The sequence below is a fragment of the Acaromyces ingoldii genome (assembly GCF_003144295.1).
Source record: "Acaromyces ingoldii strain MCA 4198 unplaced genomic scaffold FA10scaffold_3, whole genome shotgun sequence".
Classification (NCBI taxonomy): domain Eukaryota; kingdom Fungi; phylum Basidiomycota; class Exobasidiomycetes; order Exobasidiales; family Cryptobasidiaceae; genus Acaromyces; species Acaromyces ingoldii.
In genome coordinates, this window is record NW_020290249.1 from 1,483,268 (window position 1) to 1,502,326 (window position 19,059).

General features: G+C 57.4%; 7 protein-coding genes across 7 annotated transcripts; 4 read left to right on the plus strand and 3 right to left on the minus strand.

Annotated features, from left to right (window-relative positions):
• The first annotated feature begins 270 nt into the window (after positions 1-270).
• FA10DRAFT_112976 (hypothetical protein) lies at positions 271-2,429 on the plus strand. The gene is made up of 2 exons (XM_025517880.1): positions 271-1,708; positions 1,780-2,429. The coding sequence occupies exons 1-2, from the start codon at positions 360-362 to the stop codon at positions 2,300-2,302; spliced, it is 1,872 nt and encodes a 623-aa protein (XP_025377615.1). The 5' UTR covers positions 271-359; the 3' UTR covers positions 2,303-2,429.
• An 82-nt stretch (positions 2,430-2,511) lies between these two features.
• FA10DRAFT_286129 (Metallo-dependent hydrolase) lies at positions 2,512-3,976 on the minus strand (the record flags this gene model as incomplete). Its single annotated transcript, XM_025524053.1, has 4 exons — positions 2,512-2,779; positions 2,845-2,932; positions 2,991-3,855; positions 3,917-3,976. The coding sequence occupies 4 exons, from the start codon at positions 3,974-3,976 to the stop codon at positions 2,512-2,514; spliced, it is 1,281 nt and encodes a 426-aa protein (XP_025377616.1).
• Positions 3,977-4,114: 138 nt separating this feature from the next.
• Positions 4,115-6,416, plus strand: FA10DRAFT_279563 (actin-like ATPase domain-containing protein; the record flags this gene model as incomplete). The annotated part of the gene is made up of 2 exons (XM_025523550.1): positions 4,115-4,575; positions 4,646-6,416. 2 exons carry the CDS (start codon positions 4,115-4,117, stop codon positions 6,357-6,359), a joined length of 2,175 nt encoding a protein of 724 aa, XP_025377617.1. The 3' UTR covers positions 6,360-6,416.
• Positions 6,417-6,463: 47 nt separating this feature from the next.
• Positions 6,464-10,979, minus strand: FA10DRAFT_301681 (hypothetical protein; the record flags this gene model as incomplete). The annotated part of the gene is made up of 2 exons (XM_025525015.1): positions 6,464-9,153; positions 9,227-10,979. 2 exons carry the CDS (start codon positions 10,977-10,979, stop codon positions 6,464-6,466), a joined length of 4,443 nt encoding a protein of 1,480 aa, XP_025377618.1.
• Positions 10,980-11,096: 117 nt separating this feature from the next.
• On the plus strand, positions 11,097-11,586 carry FA10DRAFT_112807 (hypothetical protein). The gene has a single exon (XM_025517879.1). The coding sequence runs from the start codon at positions 11,215-11,217 to the stop codon at positions 11,494-11,496; it is 282 nt and encodes a 93-aa protein (XP_025377619.1). The 5' UTR covers positions 11,097-11,214; the 3' UTR covers positions 11,497-11,586.
• A 90-nt stretch (positions 11,587-11,676) lies between these two features.
• FA10DRAFT_266900 (SGNH hydrolase) lies at positions 11,677-12,757 on the plus strand. Its single transcript, XM_025521694.1, has 4 exons — positions 11,677-11,884; positions 11,948-11,986; positions 12,058-12,170; positions 12,248-12,757. Exons 1-4 carry the CDS (start codon positions 11,764-11,766, stop codon positions 12,707-12,709), a joined length of 735 nt encoding a protein of 244 aa, XP_025377620.1. The 5' UTR covers positions 11,677-11,763; the 3' UTR covers positions 12,710-12,757.
• FA10DRAFT_112804 (hypothetical protein) lies at positions 12,544-14,880 on the minus strand. The gene is made up of 3 exons (XM_025517878.1): positions 14,475-14,880; positions 14,169-14,395; positions 12,544-14,111 (listed from the first exon to the last, which is right to left on the minus strand). Exons 1-3 carry the CDS (start codon positions 14,824-14,826, stop codon positions 12,861-12,863), a joined length of 1,830 nt encoding a protein of 609 aa, XP_025377621.1. The 5' UTR covers positions 14,827-14,880; the 3' UTR covers positions 12,544-12,860.
• Between the last annotated feature and the right edge of the window lie 4,179 nt (positions 14,881-19,059).

The following is a 19,059-nucleotide window of genomic DNA, read 5'->3' on the forward strand; positions in this document are numbered from 1 at the left end:
CCCCTACTCCTTCGTCCTCCCTCTTCCTGTTCCCTGTCGAAGCTTACCCCGTTCAAAGCAGGCTTTGATCAAGCTTCCCGTCGGCAACAGCAACCCAAGTGGGAATCGTTGGGTGACGGTGTCTTTACTTTTCTTTCTCTTTCTCTTTCTCCCTCTCTCGGTATTTAGCGGCAGTATCATCACTAGAAGTGGTCAGTACTCTCCGCCCAAAGGCCTCCTCCCTCATCTTCGCAACAACACACAGGAACGTATACCTCGAGCTGGCCTCTTGGCATAACATCCTAGCCCATAAAAGGGAAGACGGAATCGAAGGCGGGCTTGATAAGGTCTAGTATTTGTCGTCGAAGAAACGAGATCGGATGCAAATGGTGGGAAACAGCGAAAAGCGGGTCAAACGGCGGGTCGTGTCGTCAGGAAACAAGAACATGACGGATGGGAAACACAGGGGATGGGTGCCATCCAAGGCAATCCTTTTTGCCGTGACCGCTCTTAGCGCCGCCATCCTGGTCCAGGGTTCGCAACAGCTTGGCACGCGGGATCCCGATAACTCTTTGGGTCTTCTGGGTCAGCTCCTTCAAGATCCACAAAACTTCAAGGGTCAACCTACCTCGTCAGGTAGCCTCGACAGTGCTGCATCATCGCTCGTTTCCAAAGCGGCAGGCCTGGCCGGTTCTTATTCGCCCACTGCGTCCACTACCGCGAGTGGCATCGGCGCCAAAGTAGCTGTCACCTCGTCTCCTACCCCTACTTCGTCTTCGTCGTCTTCTGCAGCCTCAAACAAAGCGTCGTCTGTTGCAAAGGCTTCTTCGTCGTCGAGCGGTACCTCTGCGGCCGCGAATAGGGTAAATGCAGCACCAACCAGCTGGACTTGGGTCGCTGGTGCCTTTGGCTGCCCGGAAGGTGTAAGCGCTTACGGGACCGCTTTCCTCTGCTCGGACCAAGAGACGGCAATTGCTCCCAGCGCAACGTCTTCAGCAGCAGCCAAGAGCGCCAAGAATGCCGTGCGCATCGCTCGCGAAGATCACGTCTTCGCTGATATGGGTTCGCGAAACTTCTTGCAAGCTCGACAGACGCCCGACTCGGGAAACGGCGGCCCTCCAACAGACGTCAACAACCTCGACAGCCCCGATCTTGGCTGGCTTGACACCGTTGTTGGTGGTGTTCCATACAAGAATGGCGATCTGGCCGCCAGCATTGTATGGATCCTTGCGGTGCTGTTCCTGATCCCTCTCTTCTTGATTCGATTGCTTCGTCGCTCGAGCCTCATCGCACACGTCCTTTTCACCATCTTCATCTGGGGTTGTGCTATGGTCGCTGCCATGGGCATTCGCGCCTACTTGTCCAACAATACGCCTACCACGACGCTGATGATTGTCGAGAACATCCTGCTCCAAATTCTGCCTCCTCTGCTCCTCGAACCGCTCCTCAACCTGCTGGCCATGTATGCCCGCCAAGGCAACGCTCGTTCAGGCGTGCCGACGGTGTGCCTCTTGCTTCGCTTCTTCAACCTGGTCGCCCTCATCCTTTTCGCCGTCACGGCAGCCTACACTGGCGTATACCTTCATCAATGGGACGAGACGCTCATGGATGCAAATGCAGTTGGCGCAATGTCCGACTTCCCTGATCGCACTCCGCTCGGTATCGTCCGCATCGGTCCCATTGTTGGCGCGTTTCTCATGATCATCTCAATTGCTGGCGGCCTGCTCCTGTGAGTGACCTATTTGCAGATCTCGCTATGTAGGATTTTTCTCACGCCAGCTGACATCTTTTCACCTACAGAATTCCTGTCGCCAGGGGCGAGAACGGAAGCATGCGGCCTGGCAGCTTCCTTGGCGTCCTCTTCGTCTTTTTGGCTATAACAGTCATCTATCGCATCCTCCAGACGCTCCACGCCCAGGGCGAAATCAATGAAGAAAATGGCAACGACAGCAGCAATCCATTCCAGTTCGCGACGCAAGAGAACGCCGACGCAGCCAAGCGAATCCTTGGAGAGCTGGGCCGCCGAGCTGCGGCCATGCCCCTGCCCAGTGCATTCCAGTCCCAGCAAGATTCGCGCCTACGCTTGGCTAGGGCCAGCATGGTGGCGCCGCCGGGCATGTACAACCCAGACGTCGACGGAATCGACTGGGCCCAGCTTCAGCAGACGCTCTCCAGCAGAGGCACCCCGCAGACGCCTGTCATCTTCAACCTCGTCTACATCTTGCCCATGTGGCTCGAGACATTCTTGCTCTTCTTTGTCCATGCTCCTGGAAGGCAAGAGGGACAGAAGCTGCAGCCGGCCGCCATTCAACCGGTGGCCTGAGTACATCACTGTCCTTCTCTTCTCTATGCCCCTCCTCTGCTCATCCTCCCGCTTCTCCTCCTGCGTCTTCCCTCCCTTTACCTCCCCTCTTCTCCTCCTCTTTCCCCTCCCCTTTCTTCCCTCCCACCACCATCGCCTTCTATAGTACACTTCAATTCTATTGATCTGATCTCCATTACTTCAATACAATTCCACACTCCTTTCTCGCTTCATTCGTGGCCGACCTCATCGTTGACGAATCTCTTCCAGTTTTCATGCAAGACTACCGCTGCCCGCTCGTACCGATGGTCTGCGTCCTTGTCGAGGATATTCTCTCCGAGCAAGGCAGAACCGAGCACGTCTGTCATGAGCTTGACCATATCGAATGTTCTGGCCGCCAAGCCCTCCGCCGAATGCCAGTCACTCTCGGTCAGAAGCCTCTTTGGGTCGCACGCTCGCAGTTGCTCCTCGAGGTTTTTCTGGCGACTATTGATCGCACTGCGTTCATCATCATCAGAGACGCGCGCGATTCACGAGAAAGGAGAGATGTGCGAGGAACTCACGTCGAGAAGGAGACATAGACATTTGGGTGCTTTTGTTGAAGCTGGCGAATCATGGTGGGGCTCAGCGTGCAGCTGTGCAGGTCGATGTCTGGAACATGGGAACAGGTCAGCGGTGCGACTTCTTGCCTTGGCCTCGAGAAACCCACTGATGTCATCAAAACTCGGTCCTTGAATGTGCCCGTCCACATTCCCGTGATCCACGGCCCCTCGCTGGGCATCTTTCTGCTGCCTCTTCCACTGCTGTCGGCTGAGACCTCCTCTCCTCCCACCAGTGCCATGGCTCGGGAATAATTTGCTGAGCGCTTCGAGTACTTCGACTGTTGCTCCACCTGCCCTGACACTGTGCAAGCTGACGCTCCTTCCCATCTCAATCGCGATCCGAATTTGGGCCTTGAGAATCTCAGCCTGGTGCCCGATGTCGGGCGTTAGGCTCGTCAGTGGGCGACTCCTGCGTCCGAGTGCGTGCGTCCTCTCTCGCTCCTCGTCACTCATGTCTGCTTCACCGTCCTTTTCTTCCTCATTCGGCTCTCGAGTCCAGCCTTTGGGGTCAGTGGGCAAGCGAAAGGCTCGATCGAGGCCCACCTCGCCCAGGAGCGCTGTAGGATGTTGGGACAGGTTCTTGCGCAGCTCTGCTAAGAGCTCGTCTAGCGGCACTGGATCAGGAAGATGGGGCAGGAGCTGATCGAGCTCTTTTCGAGCCGTATCCCTCTTCGGATCTAACGACAGGGAAGAAGACTGTCCTTCCTCCTGCTGGAAGAAGAGGCCCTCGTAGTGCTTCGCCTTGTCCCGTCCATCGGTAAGTGAGATGGTGTGTGTGAACCACGGATGGTAGCCGAAAGCCGGCCTAAGCTTCTGCGTGCCCAATCGTTCGGCCAGCTCTGCGACAAAGCCTTGGTCCCGGGTCGACGTAGACATGGCGCAAATCTGACCGATCTTGACCTGGTCTAGCTTCGATGCAAGAATCTCGACGGAACCCCACGGTCGAGGATCATCAGTGGGGTGGCAGTGCGCCTTTTGACAGACTCAGTCAGCTCTGTCCAGCAGGAATGAATCGGCAGAATCAATCACCTACATCAACCAAGAGCTGCCACACCCCATCAGGCGCCGACGAGGCCGTGTCGACGTCCGCCATGGTCCTCACCGTCGTCGTGGGGGTGGTAATTGCGGGTGTCTCTTCTCTTGTGGAGGGAAGAAAGAGAGCAACACTTTGCACATTTCCACACGTGGAGTAAGCAGCAGAAGAATCGCGAGCGCGTCTTGCCTCACGACCATGGCATCGTCGTCGACGCGGACGAGAAAGACCTCGCTGGGTCGACGTCCGGCTGGCTTCGACCTTGGAGCAGACGTAGGTGCAGGGTCCAGTGCAGGAGGCTCGTCTTCTCGGAGTAGCGCGCGACATGACTACCCCGGGACGCCATCCTCGTCGTCGGCCCGACGACAGGCGCTTCTCTATGGGCCACAGGAGGATCGAGTCGTACTCGACATCGGGACGAGGTGCACTAAGGTTGGCTTCGCGGGGGAAGCCAGACCACGAGTGGTTCTTGACTCTGTGAGGGCGGCGACGAGGGCAAGCGAAAGTCTTCCTCACGACGGCTATGGAAGGGAAGCGCAAGACGACATTTGCTTGTGGGGGCCCGACATTCTGCACTGTCGGGACCAAGAGGAGAGATCAAAGAGAAAGGCCAGGCTCAGTGCTAGGCTCACACTTCTACTGCGAGAAGTCTACATAACGTGAGTTGAGCTGCCTCGGACCAATTGCCTCCCTTGTCCTCTGTCTTCGTGTCTCTGATGCCATTTTCAGTCATCTCATGATTGAGCCGAAATCGCGAGGCGTGATCCTCGTCGAAAGTCCGCTCATGCCGAATGTCGTGCGCAAGACACTTTGCGACGTCCTCTTTGGTAATCTTCAGGTGCCTTCGGTCTCATTCATGCCCGCCCACTTGCTCAGCACTCTTGCGGTCGGTCGAATGGCAGGCCTTGTCATCGACATGGGCCACCACGAAGCCACCCTGGTTCCTGTCCACTCCGGTCGCCCAATGGTCCCACAACATCTTCGAACGACGCCGAGAGCCGGCAAAAGGCTTCAAGCTCGGCTCAAGTCCCTCCTCCTTCACTTCGGCCACTATTATCCACCGTTCACCCCGTCTTCTGGGTCTTCATTCGGCCAGGGGTCTGCTTCATCGTCTTTGGCGTCAGGAGCGGGCCCCTCTCGAAGGACAAAGATTCCGGAAAGGATTCTGACAGAAGGCTTCTTGCAAGATATCAGCGCAAAGGCGCTTCTCGTGGGCAATCCTGTCAAGGACCAAGACGTACAAGTGGCTCTCGACGGCAGCGACGACGAAGAGGCCTACATGCAACAACTTGCGGAGAGATACGGCTCAGAAGGGATCCAAGCAACAGACTTGACCATTCAAGTGCCTGCATCCTCGCGACCACCAATCCATCCTCCTCAGCAGCCTTCGACTTTGAGCTTCGCCACAGTCCAAACGGCTCGAGAGGCACGAGGCAGCATCGTCGTCCCTGGTTGGATTCGCGAGCGGGCGTGTGAGGTCTTCTTTGAGCCGGGAGATGAAGACGAGGCGAGCATCGTCGAAATGGTCCTCGAGTCCCTGGTCAAGCTGCCCATTGACACGCGCACTGCCCTCGCGGGCAGCATCTTCGTTGTGGGTGGTACGGCCATGGTTCCCAATTTCGCACATCGCCTTCGCATCGAAGTCGTCCGCGCTTTGGCCAAGGCAGATCAATCTCTCGACGGAGCTGTGCCCAGTGTCGCATTGAGCATGGCCCGCATTGGTCCGCGGTGGGATTCGGTCAAAGTTTCGAAGCAGAAAGAGGCCACCTCAGCCTCTTTGGTGGCAGCAGCGACGGGGGCAGTGGAAGGGGACGAGAGCTTTCAGTCGGCGCACGAAGGCGATGAAGAGGCACCGGCTGCCGCCGACGAGAGCTTTGTCATCACGGCAGCTAATGAGCAGCTATCAGACGAGGGACAGATCGAAGAGCTGCGCAAGTCAACATCGTCCCTGTCCCTTGTCGAATGTAAGCGGTACCACCGCTTTGCGCCGCTCTCGTCGCTCGCACATCACGTCGCTGTCCTCAACGATCATGCGCCTCGAATTGCATCCGATGGCTCGGCAGTCGGGGGCACTGCACCATCATTGCCACTGCAGCTCGTCCCCTGGATCGGCGCCTCGCTCATCGGAAGCTTGCGATCCGTTGATTCGGCCCAGGTCGTGCTTCGCGAAGCGTGGGATCAAGCCCAGGCCGATCAGCGAGAGATCGTCGCTAGGTCAGCGCGCCAAGGACAGCCGCAAAAGGATGTGGAGCTTCCCACATCACCCACACCGTCGTCTTCCTTTGCCTCTCGGCCAGGCTATGGAGCACAGCGCGGGAGCTTCCTGGGCGTCGTTCATGGTCTCGATCTCGGATCTTATGGCCCGCTCAGTGCAAAGCAGCGCTTCGGCAGCGGGCTCGGCTCGCCTCCAGCCCCTTCTTCGTCGTCTTCAATGGGAAGATGATTGTCTTCTTTCTTTTGGCTGTGCATGTCATGCAAGTAAATACAATCGATACCATTCACAACTTTTTGTCTTTTTCGCTTCTTGCTTCCGTTTGCTTTGCTCGTTTACTCCTGGAGCCGAGGCGATCCGAGATCCAAAGGTTGAATCTCGTGATCGAGGACTTGACGCTCTTCCGTCAATGCCTCTCCCCCGTCTCCTGATTGCGGCGCAACCACTGCGGCATGTCGCGGCCCCGCCTCTACCCACTTTTTCCTCTCTTGGTACAGCCTCTGCGCGAGGCGCTCCTCTTCGCCTGCCTTTAGGTCTAGCAGCTGCATTTCGAGGGCCTCTACCTTTCTCTTGAGCTTTTCCCTCTCTGCCGCCTCACCGTCTCCCTCTTCTATGCCCTCGTCCCCGTGTCGCTTCTCCTTTGTCGCACCTTCGTGGCTGTCCCTACTTCCCTCGACGTCGCGCAGACTCTGCTTGTGCCGGATGTCCCGCAAATCTCTCTCCAGCGCTTCGTTTCTAGCTTCCATTTGCTCGACTTGGTCCCTCAGCGCCTCGACCTGCCCGTCGGCGGCGCTGAGGACCTCCTCCATCTGTCCCCACCGGCTCCAGAGCACCTCGACCTCTCTCCGCTGCTCCTCGTACCTCTCCACATCCTCGCCCCAGTATCTCAGGCACTCTTCCAGCTTCCTCGCCCGCTCCTTGTACTCGTTGACCCTGCCGACCTCTCGCGTCTGGAGGCCCAGCTTCTCCCTCATCTCGACCATCTCCCTGCCCGTATCCTCGAGCTCAGCCTCGAGCTGGCGGATGCGCATCGCGTCTTCGTCCTGCTGGCTCCTCAGCCGCCTCGACTCCGACGTCCACGTCTTTCGCTCTTCGCGATACTGCTTGAGCTTGCCGTTGAGCTCGGCCTCCCATGCCGCATGGCGCGTCTTGATCGTCGCCGCCTCGCTGCGCTGCCGCTCCGTCGAGGCCTGCAGCGCACTCAGCTGGCCCCGCAAGCTCCGCACAGTCTGGTACAGGTTCTGTCTCTCGGCCTCTAGTGCCGTGTCGTTGAACTTGTCGCGGTGCAGACGGCCCATGTGCTGTACATGCTGATCTTTGAGGGCCATTTCGTAGTTGAGCTCCTTGCGAAGCATCAAGTTCTCGCTCTGCAGGTACTTGAGCTCCTTGTACAATTGCGCACGAGACGAGGACGTCATGCGTGCAGCAGCAGGCGGCGACGTTTGCAGAGCCTGGATCTGTTGAAGAGGGGTAGGACCCCCCTCGGCCGACGCTCGTCTCATCAAAGCGGTAGGTGCCACGAGCGAGGACGACGAAGCCGAGGAAGAGCTGGAGGAAGGGGCTTCGTGATGTAGTCGCAGCGGTGTCGGCGTCGTCGTTGTTGTTGCTGTTGCTGCGGTTGAAAGGTTCTTCTCAGAGACGCCATTGGCCAAGGACAGGACCGACGAGATGGATCCTGATCGATTTCTCTCCAATTTGGACGGCGTCATCGATGCGGGTGCAGCAGCTGGATGCCCGTGCGCTCGATTGATCGGAGAAGGCGGCAAAGAAAAGGATCCTTGTGCAGACATTGCCGCTGGGGGAAGGGGCCGTCTCGAAGGGCTGCTGTTGTCTGCGCCTGACTCCGCCGAGCTCGCCGGCGACATGATGGCCGAGGCCAGATTGCTGCGAGGTGCCGGGAAAGCGCGCGGCATGTGACCAGCAGGCGAAGAGATCGGTGTACCCCCGACATTCGATCGCTGCGAGGTCGACCTGCTCATCTTGCCCTCGCTCCCAGACCACACCCTGTCCTCTGTCATGGGGGTGGAGGGCGCATTGGGAAATGCACGGCTCGCAGCTGCTGCTTCAACGCGCCAACGCAGGGGCAAGTACGAGGCAAAGATGCCATCCATGTTGCTCCCCGTTGAAGGTCGGCTGCCGTCTTGGCTTGTCATCGACGTCGCTCGACTTCCACGTGGCGAACGACGACGGTGGTGCTGAGGTGCCTCGAGGTTCGGCGAAAAGTGCACCGAAGGATCGCGGCGACGACCAAGAGGCTGAGGCGAGGAAGCTGCAGGTGTTCCCGCTCGCCCTGCCCGGAGCGTCTCTCCTTCCGCAAGCAGCTCGGCGCGAAGCGCATTCCGGCCTTGTTGGCTGACAATCTCTGATCGAGAGCGCTGCCGGGAGAAGCGCCTGGTACGCCCATCATTGCTGCTGGGATGCTGCAGGATGCTCGCTCTCGGTGATAGATTGGCGTGCTGTCGTGCCAAGTCGTCCTCGATGCCGCCAATGAGGGTTTCTCCGATGCTCGCTCCGCCTCCGCCACGCTGCAGCAGGACCTGCTCAATCGACGATGGCTTCTGTCCGCCAGCCAGGTCGAGAGGGTCCCATGCACTGAGGAAGCGATCCAGCAAGACAGTGCGATCCTCGACAGCGGAGCCCGGCTGAGCAAAGAGACCGACATCGCCTCCCGGCTCATTACCCGCCATGTGACCGAGATCGAGCGAGGTGCATTCCGCGGCAATGTTGGCGGCGTCGTGGTCGCTCCATCGCTGCTTGTCGCTGATCTCCTTTTCAGCGTCGAGCTCAATCAATGCAGGGTGGAGTAAATGCCGTCGAAGGATGGGAGCTGACTTGTGCTGGACGGAAACCTCATCGATGACGTCTTCCCAGTCAGCCTCGAGCGGCGTGGGACACTCTGCCTTGCGAAGGTAATCGATGGGCGCCCGTAGGAAGCGCACGACGTTGCACGGAAAGATGCCATAGAGGACCGTGAAGAAGCGGCCAGCATCTGGAGGGGCTGTCGGAGCCGTATCAAAGCTCGAGTCTGAAGCAAGGTGTCAACATGCATGTACCTTTGATGTCTCTCTGTCTCTCTGTCTCTCTGTCCGCTGACTCACCCAGTCTTTTCCAATCGATGCCCTTTCGGATGTGAAGCCTCCTCGCAAGTCGGTCGTTGACAACCCATCCCTCGTCCTCGCCGGTCTCTTGCGCCTCCTGCCTCTCCTCCCATCCCGGACCAAGGCGCCTCCAGTCGACCACCCTGGCAAAGATGCTGAGTAGGGCTGGCAAGCCCCCTGCTCCGCCATTGGCAAGCCAATTTGGAATGTGTGGCAGGAGCATGACGAGGGCCGTCAGACCGAGCGAGGTGCTGGTCCTGCTCGTGTCGAGCTGCAAGCTGAGGACGAGCATGCGAACGAGGGGCGTCGAGATGATGTAGTATGTGTGCACGGAGTGTATGCGCAAGAAGATTGTGAGGAGGAGCAGGATAGGCAAGCGCGCGGCGGGGTCGAGGTAGGACTCGGAGAGATGGTGGAAGAAAGGTTTTGCCTTTTCGTCGCCATAGGTGAGCAGGATGGCCTCCAAGTTACCCTTCCAGGTGGTGCCCACAAGATCGGCGTCTCGCTGCTGATCGTCGCTGCTGCCTCCCTTTTCCTGCTCTTTTCCTTGCTGCTGATGGTGGTCTCGCTCTTCCTTCTCCTCGTCCTCATCCTCATCCTCATCCTCCTCGTCCTCTTCTGCCCCTTCTCGTTCCACGTCCTCCAGGTTCCTGCCTGCCGAGGTGGCCTCGGAGGTGTATAGGTCAAAGATGCGTTGTGTGAAGCGCCGCAGTGGGTCTGCCGCCCCCGGTCCTCGCTTGGGCAGGACAAAGGCGGCAGGGATAGGATCGTCTGCGCCCTGGCTCGACGTCGAACGATGGACTGAGGTCGAGCGAGTTGACGAGGATGGGTAAGGTGCGTCGCCGGGCTTTCTCGATGTCCTGACCTCGGAGTAGTCGCCCGAGACAGAGGCCCCCTGCGGTGGGGGCCAGATGGCCGAAGGCGGAGACTCGTCGACGTACGCATTGGCTGGCGTCTGTGTCATAGCCCAGACGACGAGCTCACGGGCGCAGGCAGCGACAGAGACGTGGCACTTTGGGTTCTTGAGCATCGGCCTCAGCACCACGTCCCACCACTCCAGCACAATGCACCTCGGCTCGAGAATGGTGTGGAGGGCATGGAGGAACTCGACGAGAAGCTGGTTGCGGCTGAGCGAGTTCTGGTCCATGCTGTCGCTGAAGATGTCAAACAGGGAGCTGCTGAGCACATGTGAGACGTGCTTGGGCAGGTTGGCCTCGGCCGTCGTTGCTGCCGTCGCTGTTGCTGCTGTTGTTGCTGATGCTGTTGCTGATGCTGATGCTGTCGCAGCTGTTCCCGAGGCAGATGTAGAAGGGGCACCAGCCTGTCCGCTCGCAGTTGCTGATGACGAAGAGGACATTGGCGGCGCCTGCGAGCCTGTGCTCTGTTCTCCGGCCGCACCTTTCGCTTTGGCCCCACCTTCGGTAGCCTTGCGGCGCAGCTGCCGCAATGTGGCATCGTTTACGATCTTGTCGATTGCCTGGAACGCGGCTGGTGCGGCATGCAAGGCCGAGTCGTCGTCATTGTCGGTGACGAGGGCAGTCTTGATGTGCAGGAGGGCCTCTCTGACCAGATGTCGCTGCGTCTTGGGCAGCTCGGCCAGCGTCCAGCTACTGTTGGCCCCCGATCCTCCTGGCCCCGCTCCAGATCCGAGCCCTGCACCAGCGCTGGCGCCCAAGCCGGCGCCTGTTCCACTCTGGCCGCCTGTCGCTGTGGGCGCGGCCTGGCTCGACGAGGTAAAGTGCGGTGGTGGCATCGTCGAAGCGCCGGCCGCGGCTGCTGGGACGACCCGCCTCTCCCGCTAGTGCTGCGCACCCGGTCGCTCTCTCTGCACCCTTCTAGAATGACGCGATGTCAGATGGGGGTGTACTCGAGGCAACGATTGCAATGACGACGACGACGGCGACGAAGACGAGGGACGAGGATAGCTCCTTCTTGGTCGACGAATCGCTGAACTGGGAATATCGACTTGAGCTGAAAGCGGTGCTCATATGGTCTGGCGGTCTCCCGGAGCTTTTCCTCCTTTCTTCTCGCTTGTCTCCGTTGCCTCTTTCTTTCTCCCTCTCGGGGGGTCTGTTGCACAGAATTGGGTTTCAATAGGAAGGGGGCGGAACAAGAAAAGCCCTCCGCCCAATTCCCTTTTTAGGTTTGCACTTTTGTGGGTCCTCGCTTTGGCCCTTTGCCTTTCGGTGCTTTGCGAAAAGGGAAGGGAGCCCCGGTGTCGGTGTTGCCTTACTGTTATGCTGCCACGTTCTGTGGGCGCGGAGTGGTGATGATCTGGCGGAATGAGCGGATTCAAGATGTGCCTATTTTTCCTCGAGCGATGGTGACGATAAGAGTGCAATAATACTCCCCCCTCATCATCGTCATCAGAAGGGCTCTGGAGTCATGAGCGACCACGTGGCGTCAATTCTAAATTGATTGGATGCTTTCTCCACTTTGCAGTCCCCCCACCCGCCGGGCCATTGCTGCTGCCTGGCGATCTGCTAGAACGCCGAGAGCGCGGTGCATATAGAAAGGTCGAGGACCACGAGTATAGAATGAGCGTCAATCCGGACCTGTACGACAGTATCGTCTGCTTTGGCGACAGCCTGGTGCAGCAGGCAGAGGAAAAGGGCTTCGTGGCCAAGCTGCGAACGGCATACGAACGCAAGCTCGACAGTGAGTTCTTTCGGATTTCTTACCTTGTTCTTTCCAATAGAGGCCTCTGACACTTGGGCGCAGTCATCGGAAGGGGCTTCTCTGGATACACGACTCGTCAAGGTGAAGCTCCTCTCTGTCTCTTTTCGCCGGTGGGCTCGGTGCCATGCTGAAGCAGTCCGCCTCACCGACAGCAAAGGTTCTCTTTCCGCTAGTCTTTACTGCAGCTTCGCAGCGCCGGCCGCCGAAGCTCGTCATCATCTGGTTTGGCACGAATGACTCCATAGAAGCAGGCAACCGCCAGCATGTGCGTGCGCCTCGTGGTATGCTCGCTCTGATCATTGCGCTCATCTTTCCATTCATACACTCGACACATTCTCACAGATCCCCCTAGAAGAGACCCGGTCCAACCTCGCCTGGATCCTCTCGCAACTCCACGCCTCGCCGGTCCTCCTCCTGACGCCTGGAACGGTGCTCGGAGGCGTAAACGAGGGACACAAGAACCCAGCAACCAAGCAGCCCTACATTGATGTCATCAAGTCACTCGCTTCGCCCGCAGCAAGGGATCTGCACGGACACCCCGACGTGTCGTTCGTCGACATGCAACAGGCTTTCATCAACAGCCCTGTGCCTCGAGACGAGCTTCTAGACGCAGACGGCCTTCATATCCAGCCAAAGGGCTACGTCGTCGTCTATGAGGCAGTCATGGGTGCCATCAAGGACCGCTGGCCCCACCTCGACCCGTCAAAGCTTCCGTATCTCTTCCCTCACTGGACCGAGCTCGACCTTGCCAAGGACGAGGCTGGCCAACGGGCTCAGCTAAAGCCAAGGCGAACGCGCATGTAGACCATGAGATAGCGACATTCGCTATAAATATTTTCCATCGTGTGTTCCGATGCTCATGACAGACTGAGAAAGGACAGGACAGAGGGGAAGCACATGAGCGAAAGAGAGAGGACGGGGGACGAAGAGAATTCGAGGAGAGAATGAAAGCACATCAAAGATCCTCGCTCTTCTTGATGCCCATGTCGTCTTCACCGTCGGCATCGGCGTCTGCGTCTTCGTCGTCGCTCATGTCTTGCGCAAAGAGAGCCTGCGCCTCTTCCAGCGTGAGGGCAGGCGGTTGAGCGTTGACTGAAGCTGCCGACGACGGACCAGCAACAGTGTTGTCCTCCTCGTCCTCGTCATCCTCCAGCTTGACACCCTCTTCTTGTCCCCTGTTGCCCCGTCTGTTGAAAATCAGCTTGACTTTCTGGAGCTTCTTTTTGGGCTCTGCTGCTGCCTTCTTCATCGCCTCCATCGACTTGCGCCTCGCCGAGCCTCTTGCCGTAGGCGTTTGGCCATCCTTGCTTTTGCGTGGCCCGCGCTTCGCTGCTGGTGCGGTGGGCGCGGCTCCCTCTGCGCCAGGCACCAGTGCGCTCTTGGGCGCAAAGCGACCTCCAGACGTACGCGCGTGGATGTTGGCGTACGTCGTCTCCGCGCGAACCCTGCCGTCCTCGGGCTTGAAATGTTGCCGAATCTTGGGCGATGCTCCAGCAGAAGATGACCGGCCCTTCTTTGCGATCGCCTTTCCCTTTTCAGCACCAGCGACAGGCGATGCCGGAGAATGTAGGTAGCGAGAATGTGGCAGATTGGCACGGTCGGGTCCAGAGGCAGAGGGCGAGGATGCAGAAACGCTTCGACGCACCTGGGCGGATGCAGAAGCTGACTTGACCTTGGACACCGGTCCTTGGTCGTGCTTCTCTGGCCTCTTACCCAGGGAGACGAGTGATTTGCGGCCTGTATGCGCCGGTCGTCCATGATCGCTGTCGTCGGCGCCGCTCCCCTCCTCGCCTTGTACCCTTCTCCTCTTTTCGCCTCGTCCAGGGACCGGATTTTCGTTCACATTTGGCAAGAGAGCATCGTACCTCTTGAGCAGCTCGTTTGCTTCCTCGAGAAGCTCAGCCCTGACGCGCTCCAATTTGGCCATTAGTGCCCCGGCATCCTCGACCTTGCCTCGAGCGGCAGCGCCTTCGGCTGCTGAAGTGTCGGAGGCTGGCATCGGAGCAGCATCGCCCTGTCGTTGCTTCTCTCGGGCTTCGAGAAGCCACATCAGTGAGCGCGGATCGGCATCCCTGAGTTCCTTGACGCGTCTTTCGACCTTGGCTCGGTCCCTGACAAGCCCCTCCTTCTCGAGTTTGCGCTGCTTCTTCTCCAGGTTATCATGCCGTCGGTGCCTCCTTTCGTACGCAGCGTCCGACGTATCCTCCTGCAGCACGCACAGTGAGCCTAGAGTCTCTCTGCTGTGTTGAAGGGTCTTACTTACCTGAGATCTAATGGACCGCGTCTTGCCCATCAGCTCCGTATCGTCCCTTGCTTTGAACTCGGGCGTCTCGATGAGCTGACGCTCTCTGCAGGCCTTGGCCATCTCCGGGTCGGCAAAGAGGCTCAACGCGCCATCCTGGTCCAGGAGAGGGTTCTCGTAAGGTACCGTGTCCACAGTTTCATCGGTCGTCAGAAAGATGGTCGCCGTTGCAGGCAGCACGTAGCCCTCTACCGGGATAAGAGAGAGAGAGTAATGGAACTTTAGCGGGTCTGGACTCCGAGTATCGATCACTGTTCTGCGACTCACCGAGCTTAGATGAGGAGCCTGGCAGGTCATCATCGAGCTTACTTCCGGCCAACAGATTCGAGACTCGTCGCAGCCTGACTGGCATCACTCGCCGTTCCCTCTCCCTCTTCATTTCGGGGGCTGGGGTTGATGACTTAGGGGTATGTGAGTCTAGCGGCGTGTCGGACCCTGGCTCTACGGATGGCAGAGGTGGTGCCTCCTCGCCTGACCGTGACAGAAATGCTGCTGAGTGGGCGGCAGGGAGCCTCTCGACGGTGGATGGAGCCGAGACTGGTGTCAAACCAGCCGACGACCCGTCCTGCACCATCTGGTGTGACACCCCCGCTGCCGAAGGCGCGAGGTCGACCTCCATGATGCTCGGACAGATGTGATGGTAGGGAGGAGTGACGGTGCCTTTTGCTTCTTGTCCAAAAGAGGCGTTTTAATGGATTCAGGAAAAAAGGTTCCGCGTCGGCCGAGGGCTAGTGGAGAAGGGGAGCAAGACGCGACCTTCACAGCACAAGACTTTACCGTGACGAGAGCAAAGCCATCGAGAACGTCCAGAGGACACATTGACTTCGCGCAAAAGCATTGTCTTTGATCCCCCTCCTTCATTTGTCTGGCTACTACAGTGAGCTAATACGAGCCCGTCCAACACCTTGTATTCCGTTCTTCGGCCGGAAAACCTCAACCAAAAGTGTCTTCATATTACCTGAGAGCTTGACTCGACTCACCACTGTCGTGCCCAGGAGCATTCCAAAGCTCCCTGCAAGCTGTCGAAGAGCTTGTGCGTTTCAGATGGCCAGTGTAGAGTCTCTTCGATACTCGTCAACCCAGTTTGAAAGGCGTCAAAGCTTCTACTTCTAGCCATGCCTGACACGCGAGTAGACGACGAATACTTCAACGCTCTTCTTCGACCTTTCTTTTCTGTCCTTCAAACACGCAGTCCCTCGTAACAGGGGCCGCTCGCCGTCGTCACTTTCTTGTACTGGACCCTCGAGTCGAAGAAGCCACGGAAAGACGCAAGATACCGATGGACGCAGTTGCTCAGTAGCGAATCTGACCGAGTCCTGCATGCGCCTGACGACGACCACGACCCAATAATCCGAGGGAACCCACTTTTCGCTAATGGTTGAAGGAGGCATCACTGACCAAAAGAAAAGAAATCATCGCTATTCTGTCCTCGTTGAGCGGACGGCAAGTGAGGGCCTTTCTGGGAAACGCTTTCTGAGCATCAAAAATGGTGATTATCGCACGCAAGCTGGCGACAACCTGTTCGCTCGGCGATCAGTCCGAGAATTACACAAAAAGACCTCAAACGCTCGGGAGCACAAATGGCCTGAGCTCGAAGGCCGACACCGAAGAAGATCATACTTCAAGGAGAGCCGCGCTCCAAGTTGCACTAAAAGAGGTTTCTGGTCTACTTTTAGCGTGCATGTTGCAAGCAGCTCCAGCCCGAGTCTAGAGCTCCAGAGGTGGAAATCATCTAGAGACCTCAACCAAAAGCCGAGCCTTGACGTGACCAACTGTTAGCATGATGGGAGTCGACGAAGAGACACAAGGTGGCCAGGAGCATCCGGCAAGAAGTCTTGTCTCATTCGTAGAATGAGAGTTCGCTGTCATTCGAGCTCCGACTGGAAGATGTCATGCCGAAAGTCTCACATAGCTCTGCCGAGACTTGTGGGACACCATGCTGCCAGCAACATGAGGGTCAGAAACGAGGTCCCTTGCCATAAGATCACGCAGAATTTACTGATAGTATCGCGTCTTGCAGATGATCCGCCGTCGGGCTTGTCACATCTGCTTTAATGATCCCTTCGTTCGGGCAAGACTCATCAAAGCAGGGAAGCCCAACAATGGACACTTAGTCCAAGTTTACCCGTACGAGAGAAAATTGACGATAGCGTCAATCGCAGCTCAGACCCAAATCAGACCAAGAACATCGAGCCTAGCGGCCTCAGTGTTAGAAGTCTAGACTCGGACTCATCTCGCACACTACACCACAACTACACTAATAACAGAAGGGGTAGTACATGTACTACTACTGTCCTTCGCAAGGCTTCGGGTTTCATGTGAAAGATTAGCGTCGCAACCGTCTTGCCCGGACCCGTCTGGCCTTTCTTCAAAAGCTAAGGCCGAAGGAAGCTAAGATTGACAGAGTTGAGCACGTTCCCGCAGACTTTCTTCTTCTCTCGAAAAGGAGCTAGAGGCCGTCGTCGTTTGATCGCTTAAACGCTAAGCCTCTAAACCAATCTATCGATCACGGATTTATTTTCCTACCAAATGAAAACAAACTTACGATTGCCCATTTCCCGTGTCGTCCTGTCTCTGCACCCTTCGCCAGATTGGTCTGGCGCCAGTCTAGAGACACGCCTTTCCTGCTCTATTTTTCCTGATTATCGTCACCGACCTTATCGCAAGGTTAGCAGTGATCTTATGTGACAGTTATTGTAGTGTAGTAGTGTACGACTTTGGGGGGGTCTCTTTCATTCAAGTTTGCTCCCGCTCCCGTTCCCGCAGAGGCAAGACACGGCACGGCGGGCTGCAAACGCCGCTTCTTGGCCATCTCATGGAAGAGCATTCAGAAAGAGGCAGCCAAGACGCCAGCAAGCCGAACGGCCCGGATCCGCCACCTCCTTGCCTTCTTAGTCTCATTTATCTCGAGTATTTCTGATAGTTCGGCCTCCGAGGAGCAAATCTAAGACGTGGCTGCAAGCATTTTGTGGAGGGCTGCTGCAGGCCGAGAGGTGAGGTGGGTTTGTGGGAGAAGTACTACATTGGAGTGGAGGGGCAAGGCTAGTAGGTTGTGCACACACCGTAGATGCAGTGGACGGAGAAGGGAGCGATATGCACACACTTTTATCTCTCCTCATAAGAGCGGGTGTGACGGATAGCAAACGGCTCTTCAGAGTCCGCGACGCTAAGCTGAAAGATGGATAGGATCGAAAATGACCCGCAGAATTTTGATTGGATACGGCAATCGAAGTAGTAGCACCACTTTGTGAGCCACCAGCTGCGAATTTGCCTCTATGATGGCGACGGTGGGGGCGCCTGCACTTGTGCAGAGAAATGCAGTAGCTCGCCACCTTTGTTTGGGCTTCGAGACATGCATGTGCGGCCAGATCGGACCATCCCATTTGGGATTTTGCTTCTTCGATGGTGAAGGCTCCCTGAGTAAATCAAATGCCCCCTCTTCCCTGTGGTCACCTGTATTGCAGTCTGCTGCAGCATTAGATGCTGCGAAACTCCCCGAGAACATGCAAACCCTAGCGCCAAATAAACAAGTTCAGCTCCTCTTTTTAGTTTGAAGGCCCCAGGCCTGTCCTCTTTTCACTACTTGAATGTCTCAAGATTGAGCAGCGGAGAAGCCGGGTCCCCTACGCGTTGTCAAGCTAAGGACCAGGAGAAAAAAAAACCTTCCTGTGGGCTACGGGTGCTTAGCACTCAGGCGAGACACCCAGAGCTGACCGAGAGATAGATAGCATTCACAGACGTCGAAAGGCAGAGAGGGAGATTTCTGCGTGATGATCTGTTCGTAGTCTAATTAGCTTGCTTGTGCATTGTAGCGCCCCCAACCAGGTTGGCCGGGCACACGGACCGAGCCTTTAGAACATCGTGTCAAAGGCGAAGAAAAGGCAAAGGGAGGGTGACCTCCCTTCTTTTCGTGTACACCCTTCTGGCTTAAAAAAACGGGCGGGCAGCTTAAGGAGAGCCCGGCTTGCTTGTGGTCTTGCGGAGCCAGCGGAGGCCCGTAGCTGCAACTCTGAGACACCCCTCCGCTCCCTTTCCTCCTCCAGAGACCATCATCGTCGGAGCCGTTGTCTTGGAAGAATTTACAAGGCGGGAACAGACCGTTGCCGTGCGGTCGTTTCTTCTCTTGGCCCTCTCCGGACGCACGATCGGGTTATAAATCTCACCCTCTCCTCACATTCATTCGACGTCTACCTGTCGCGGACTCCTTTCTTCTCTTGTTCGCCTCCTCCTCTCCATCCTCACCTTCCCGCGTACTCTTCAGTCAGATTATGTTAGCCAGCAGTCTTCAGACTCAGCTCGGTGGATCGATCTCGCTCAACCACCACCACATGCAACACAATACCGGCGGCAACGGCGGAGGCGACGGTGCCAATCCCTATTCGAATTACACTTCCCCGAGAGATGGTCGACAACTGAGTCACTTCAGCGCTCCCCAACACTACTCTAGCTGGGGTTCTGGAAACAGCGGCATCGGAAACAATACTACGACCAGCTCAGGCCTTCCAGGAGCCTGGTCCGACCATCATCACCAACATAGCCAGCCTTACCCAGCTTCTTCGTCGCACGATCACACGCCGACAACCTCGCCAACACTCGAGCATAGCCCCAGTGACAACGACGCCATGTATCGGGGAGCAAACGTCATGCAGGGCCACAGAATCCCTTCTTCAACGTCCTACAGTACTGGCGTGGGGGCCGGAATGCCTTCGACTGCGTCTTCGTACGGGTCACTGAACAATCTCGGCTCGTCCAACAGCGCTCTCAGCAGCGCAAGCGCCTACCAGCAAGATGCGCCTCATTATTACGGGCTCGGCACGGGTGAAAGTGGGGGCCAGTCGTACTTTGGAGCCAA